This window comes from Lacerta agilis, chromosome 16 (genome assembly GCF_009819535.1).
Source record: "Lacerta agilis isolate rLacAgi1 chromosome 16, rLacAgi1.pri, whole genome shotgun sequence".
NCBI lineage: Eukaryota > Metazoa > Chordata > Lepidosauria > Squamata > Lacertidae > Lacerta > Lacerta agilis.
In genome coordinates, this window is record NC_046327.1 from 3,970,761 (window position 1) to 3,978,143 (window position 7,383).

General features: G+C 37.0%; 1 protein-coding gene across 2 annotated transcripts in view; it reads left to right on the forward strand.

Annotated features, from left to right (window-relative positions):
• Positions 1 to 4,445, forward strand: part of TTC39B (tetratricopeptide repeat domain 39B) — a 53,484-nt gene extending 49,039 nt beyond the window's left edge. For both annotated transcript variants that reach the window (XM_033173345.1, XM_033173346.1), the window contains 3 exons: positions 1,263 to 1,380; positions 2,134 to 2,250; positions 4,078 to 4,445. In XM_033173345.1, the coding sequence (XP_033029236.1) occupies positions 1,263 to 1,380; positions 2,134 to 2,250; positions 4,078 to 4,174 (332 nt within the window). In that variant the 3' untranslated portion in view covers positions 4,175 to 4,445. The remainder of the gene's footprint in view (positions 1 to 1,262; positions 1,381 to 2,133; positions 2,251 to 4,077) is intronic.
• The last annotated feature ends 2,938 nt before the right edge of the window (positions 4,446 to 7,383 follow it).

Genomic DNA, 7,383 nt, shown 5'->3' on the forward strand with positions numbered 1-7,383 from the left:
TGAAATAGAATTCTGTTTATCTAGGGTAAAACAGGTGCGGGTGGAGGGGAGAGAGAAAAATTCTTAATGGTCTGTTAAGTTAAGTTTCAAGATGTAAAGCACTGTAGTCTTATTTGATAGACGGCCTCTATGTACAACAGGTAATTGGTCTCCTGAATTGTTGATGCGTGTTCAGCCTCTTTTACTGTCCTTTGTAGCTGACAAAATTCAGTTGCGGGAAAATTCTCAATACAGTCATACCTCATGTTACGAATGCTTCAGGATGCGTACGGCACGGGTTACGAATGCGCCGAACCCGGAAATAACGCAACGCGCTACATCTGGGTTTGGCGGTTCGCACATGCGCAGATGACGTCATGCGCAGAATCGCATTGCACACATGCACAGACGCGGCACTTCAGGTTAAGCATGTCACGGGTTACGAACAGGGCTCTGGAACGGATCCCGTTCGTAAGCAGAGGTACCACTGTAATAATAACAACGTTATAATAATATACCCTGCCCATCTGGCTGAATTTCACTAGCCACTCTGAGCGGCTCCCAACAGGTATTAAAAATACAATAAAATATCAAACATTAAAAATTTCCGTAAACAGAGCTGCCTTCAGATGTCTTCTAAAAGTCAGATAGTAATTTATTCCCTTGACACCTGCTGGGAGGGCGTTCCACAGGGTGGGTGCCACCACCGAGAAGGCCCTCTGTCTGGTTCCCTGTAACTTTACTTTTCTCAGGGAGGGAACCGCCAGAAGGCCATCGGAGCTGGACCTCAGCGTCCTGGCAGAACAATGGGGGTGGAGATGCTCCTTCAAGGACCTAGGTTTTGACTAACTTTTTAACAGTTGCATAGATCACTGTGAGGCAGTGCTATGAATATTTCATAGATAACTTTGGCATACTCCTCAACAGATCTATTTTAATTCCAGATCTGACATGATAATTAGTTACGTAGATCTGCAGCTACTGTTTTATCATGTTAGCAATTTTTACCAATACTGCCCAGGCTTCAATGAGTTAAAAGGCAGGTGGGAAATGTGGAATGATATATTTTACATTGCTATGTCAGAATATTGCTAAACAAGCAGTTTATTCATTTAATTGCTTTTGATAAGAAAAATAGATAGATGAATGTATTACACGTCTGTTAGGTCCACTGTTGCCATTTGAGATCTTTTACAAATTAATCAGTAATTCCCATCCATCCCACGTACACACCCATTATTGTTAAGTTTGCAATTTTAAAGGTTATGCTGCTTTATTTTCAGATCACAATGAATACTACATGGATGACTTCAGTCTGCTACAACTGCTAAAAGGTCTCTGTTTGAAACATTTAGGAAGACGCTTACAAGCAGAACTCTGCTTCAATCAAGTTATTCAAAGGTAAAAACAGGAAGTGGGATTTTTGGAAACAGTGATAACCTGTGACATCAGGAAGCATCCAAGAACATTTGCTGTTTGTTTGTTTGGTTGTTTTGCACCTAAATTTAGGGTACTTGGATTTTGTGTCAGAATCTTATTTTAGTTTCTGAAATGGACAAAACTAATCTTCCCCAGCTGGTATGTGGTTCAGTGGTTGCAAATCCGTCTTCACTGTTTGAAGGTATAACACAAGCGAAGACGTTGAATAAAAGGAAAAGACCCTATTTCTCACATTTCATTGACTCCTCTGTGCTTTCCTGAACAATGTTCATCTTTGATTTTAAGTGGGGTGGGGGCATGACTTAGGGTTCCTAATATTTCCCCTGCCAAGGCTTCCATGCATTTAACAGCTGTCAGACAAGCAGGAATTAAACAGTTGGATTTTTTCCTGGCATGGAGAGAAATATATACTGTACTGTATATTCTGGCATATAAGACTACTTTTTAATCCAGGAAAATCTTCTCAAAAGTCGGGGGTCGTCTTATACACCGGGTGGAGAATCTGCGGTCGAGTATATCTCAAACTCTATATTTTAACTGGAAAAGTTGGGGGTCGTCTTATACACCCAGTCGTCTTATACACCGGAAAATATGGTATATATATATGCTAAATCCTGAAGCAAGGGAGCGGGGGGGGGTGCTCTTGGCTTGCCTGGGTTCAGTACTATTTTTGGTTCCCCTGAATAATGACATGATGTCCTATTGATTTCTTAGTGAGAAGCAGCTGAAGTATGATAACTACCTGATACCATACACGATGTATGAATTGGGTCTTCTGTACAAACAACAGGATGAAAGAGAAAAAGCAATAAGATTCATAGAAGCTGCAAAGTAAGTGCTGATAATCTTTATACAATTATTATACACGTATTAGGTCAAAACTGATGAGCTTATTTGCTTTAGCTCACTTATAGTTAGTATATCACACAATCATAGAATTGTAGAGTTGGAAGGGACCTCAAGGGCCTTCTAGTCTAGTTAATTATCATATCGAAAGTCTGAAGTTGTCTACAGATTTAGTCATCTACAAGTTTACAAACGCATATATGAAATATACAAAGAAATGTACAGGGAAAGTTAATCTTACCTGCTAGTGTCTTAGAGTTTTCAGGTCAAAGTCTACTTTGTAGACAACTTCAGACTTTCGATATGATAATTAACAAAGAGTCTCTTAATTTTCCAGCTGAGGAAGAATACCGAAACAAGGCCTTGTCCTGACGTTTTCATCTCATTTGTATTACAAACCTCAAGGAATTAAACCTACAAGAGACTTGTCTAATTCAGTGTTTTTCAACCACTGTTCTGCGGCACACTAGTGTGCCGCGAGATGTTGCCTGGTGTGCCGTGGGAAAAATTGTGTTTATTTGATTCCTATTCAAGAGAATTACTTTATATATAGTCAATATAGGCACAGAGTTAAATTTTTTAACATTTTCTAATGGTGGTGTGCCTCGTGATTTTTTTCATAAAACAAGTGTGCCCTTGCCCAAAAAAGGTTGAAAAACACTGGTCTAATTTATATTTATATCTATCAAATCGTTATTTTGGCCTGAGTCCTTGGTGTCATTTTCGCCTCTTTTCCTGCATTATTCTACCAAGAACTCCAATTTCCTCTATTGCTTACCATGGAGTTGTCTTGGCAAAATACTGGAGTGGGTTGCCAGTTCCTTCTCCAGGTGGATCACATTTAGTCTAAACTCTTGGCTCTGACCTGTCCGTCTTGGTTGGCCCTGCGCGGCACAGCTCATAGCTTCTTGGAGTTATTCAAACCCCTTCGCCACAACAAGGCAGTGATCCACGAAGGGGAAAAGTAGATTTAGTGCTCTGTAAATTAATAGTAATAATAAAGTCTTTTATAAATCAACCTTTTATACTCTTCCACACCCGCCCAATGCTCCTATCCCTTCTTTTACCTTCTTTTCAATTCTTACAGACTTTAATATTCACTTTCTGTTTTAATACCTTTTAGCTTTCCAAAACGCTTCCAGATTTTGTATGGCTGTATCCCACCCTTTTATGCTGGTCTTTGACCGTAATAAAGATTTGAATTGAATTTCTGTATGTTAAAAAAAATAAGACTGGAAGAAGTTTAAAGAATATTTGAAACGACGTGAAAAAGTTAAATATCTGAAATTGAAATCAGTGGACATTATAGGCGTTAGCATTAAAATGTTAGTTTAAAATAGAATATAAGAAGATAGAATTGTGATTTTTTGTATTTCTGTTAAGAATAAGGTGATAGATATAAGATGTTAGATAAGGATTAAGATTAGTTGTAAAAGAAGAGTTAAAGGTGTTACAAAGTTACTACAGTATATTTGAAATGAACGCAGAAGAGAGGGCGTGAGGAAGTCCCCCAAGTAAGATTATAAATAAGATTAAAATAGTTAAATAAGTGTTTAAATGTAAGGTAGGTCTTTTCTTTTTTGTTGTTTTAGGTGTGTTTTTATGTATTGTATTAGTTTGTCTTGTATTTTGTAGGTTGTATTGTATTGTGTGTGTATTTCTTTTTTTTGTATTCTGTGCAAATACCAATAAATTCCTTTTTATAATAAATAAATAAATAAATAAATAAATAAATAAATAAAGCCCAGCAAAAAAAACCCAGCAACAGGGAATGAAAGGTTAGTTGGCCAACTAACGTTTTGTCTCTTACAGAAACAATTACAAGGAATATTCCATGGAGTCTAGGTTACACTTCCGAATCCACGCAGCTCTTAATGGTATGAAAGTGACTCCTGCTCCCACGCCTTGATGTCATTTGAGGGTGGTGCATAACACAAGTGTCTACAAGTTGCTGCTTGGAAGCCTACAGAAATCATGTAAATGATGTAACAAAAGAGATGTAGTTTATATTTTCTATCATTTGTGATATTTGAATGTTCGTCACCCCCTTTTCAGCCGCTTCTTTTTTCTATGGCGCACTTCCATATCTCCGCTTCACATTTTAGAGGGGGAAATCTTATATTTTGTTTATAAACGGATTAATTTAAAGCTTGACGTGAAAGGAGAGTATTTTATAAAAAATAAAATAAAAAAATTGCTGGTGCAATAAAAGAGGAATTCAAACACTTTATTTTTTTATGCAAAGACTAATATTGTTTATGTGCGGAACTATGCGATGGTTCTGTTTGTAGTTTTCAGCAGTCCATGAAGGCTTGAATGTCTGCAATACCTTTATTATGAATTAGGACTGAAAAAGTTGGCTGCCGGTAGCCATAGTTGTATATTTGGGTTTAAAGCTTAGATTTACGTACCAAAGACATGACTTTTCATATTGTAGCCAAAAGGTGAAGGACTTACGAGTCATTTCATGAATGTTAGCTTGAATTCTGTGCAATATACTGACAACATTCAGCTTAACAAAATTCGGGAAAGAGATGGGGGTTTTGCGGGGGTTGCTCCCCAAAGCTGTTTTTTTTTTTTTTTACAATACACAAAGTCAGTTGTGTAGAGTTAAAGGGGGGGACCCTTGGAAAATGGTAGCAATTCAATCATTCCCCCCCCCATATCGAGATATATTTAATTAAGGGATGTCACTGGGAGTGAACTGTACAATGAGAAAGTACATTTCTACTGTCCTGTGGACATTTGAGGGCCCCTCAGGTTCTCACCACCAAATGTCATTTGATTCTGAGATTCCTGTAATTTTTTTGAGGGAGATTGCAATTTCATTGTGAACAATTCACAAGGAAATTGACGCTCATAAATACAGCCAGCATTGCTGTACCTTTTTAAATACAGTTCTATGGTAATACAATTAAACTTTCTTATTTTTCCAGTTAATTCCCTTATTAATACCAGCCATCTTATGTGTATTATGCTATGGAACCTGGAGACAGACAGTGTGCACATTCTCTCAGAAATGTCTCTCTGTCATTTTTTTTATTTTTTATTTGGTCTTTTTATCAGTATAATTCAATATGCCAGAAGGCAAGTCCTACTTCTGTTAGTTAGTGTAAAGGACCAAAGTCGTCTGTCGTGAACATACACTGTTTATTATTGTGTATTTACAGTGTTATGGTCAGCATCTTATTACCGGTATATCACACTCACTCAGTGAACTTAAGTCAACCAAGGCTAAATCCACAGATTTCAATGGGTCTCCTCTGAGTAGGATGTAATCAGATGCCTCCCCATAGTGTCATTATGTAGTTTAAGGTAACTTTCTTTTTTTCCTTTGGAACTCTGTACTTCGGTTATTAATTTATAAGCTGCTAAATTAATGGCAAAGTTGGACTGTTAATTTATGAGCTGCTAAATTAATGGGGAAATTGGACTATAAGAGATTTTTATTTTTAAAAGACGATCTATGATCACAGTTGTGCTAATTGATACTGGTCCCACAGTCCACATTCATAAGCAACAGCTGCAGGAGTAAAAGGACAATTCAGTCTAGGTTTCTCAGCACAGCTTCCTAAACTTTAACAAATAGGTTTTCTGTTGAAAGGCAACAGCCTCTTTTATTTTCTTTTGCCATATTCTGCAACACCTTTTGCTACCTGCTCCATTTCAGCTTTTAATGCCCTCTGTTTGGTGGCATTCCTATTTCTCTTGGGGCATTTTAAGATGGCTATAATAGAATTTCAAGGTAGCAGGTCTGCCTAGTAACATTCAGGATAAATTCAAATTGGAAAGAGAGTTCATGCCACATCAGAGGATCACTTTGCAAACCACCTTTTCAGATTTGAGTGTTCATACTTTTGCCAAGAAAAGCACATACAAATTCTGGCGCTTATGGCTTTTTTTTTGTTTCAGTCCATGAGACAGGCTGCATGTTCATCACATTGTTTTCAGTTCCAATATGAGGCTCGCAGACAAACAGTTGCCATCTAAAAATACATTTTATTATGTTTGCTAACTAGTGGCTGTTTTAATCTTACTGTTTCTGAACGACTCATGCCGTAAGCATTCTTAAAGTATCATTGCAAATTAGAACTCTTTTATGTGTCCAGGGTTTTATGTACAAAATCTCATGAATATCACTGGGTTATTTAATCCATCCTATTAGACAAGAACATGGTAAACATGTGGAGTCACTTTTAGTTTTAAATAAATGTGCTGTTAAATATAGGGATGCAGTTATTCAAGATGCTTAAATCAATCCTACTTATCATTTTACATTAAATTATTATGACAGTTATATGCTTATTAATATTTAGAAGCTTGATTCTTTTAGTGACGTGTTGCTTAAATATATATATATATATTATATACGCACACACTGCATTGTGCTTCTAATAACTGGCACTGTTTTTACCTTTTAATGAAATTATTAATAGTTTATTGAAAGTTTATTGAAGGGTTACATTGGTGTAAATTATAATGGTTATGTTTTACAGCTCTCTTGTACTTTTTTTTTTTATCAAGGCCAGAAAATAATACGGTAAATAAATTTAGAACGTTTTGCCAATTGCAACATAACAATCCACAAAGAACAAACTCATGCTCTGTATTCATTTTTAATTCTGGATTTGACGGTGAATGTAGGTTTTTTTCTTTTTCTTCTGTACTTCTTAGCTGAAAATACTTTTTTGTCTCGGTTTTATTTTACAAGCTGTCTATGAATTTTCACTTCACCTGTAGTTAAAAACAAAACCAAACCCTGAAGAGATGTGCAGGTCCAATTATATACATATTTGCTTGGAAAACAAGTCTGACTTGGTCAAGTGGAGCTTACATCCAAATAATTTTGCACAGAGTTGCAGCTCTAGCAAGCATGAGCAGAATTTAGGCAGAAATCATATTCATATATCGCTGTGATTTTTGCCACAGGGTTCTGTTAGTCTGCCCTCCTATGAAAGGAAAGGCAACTGACAAGAGCAGGCATAGGCAAATTCAGCCTTCCAGCTGTTTTGGGACTACAACTCCCATCGTCCCTAGCTAACAGGACCAGTGGTCAGGGATGATGGGAGTTGTAGTCCCAAAACAGCTGGAGGGCCAAGTTTGGGGATGCCCCGATCC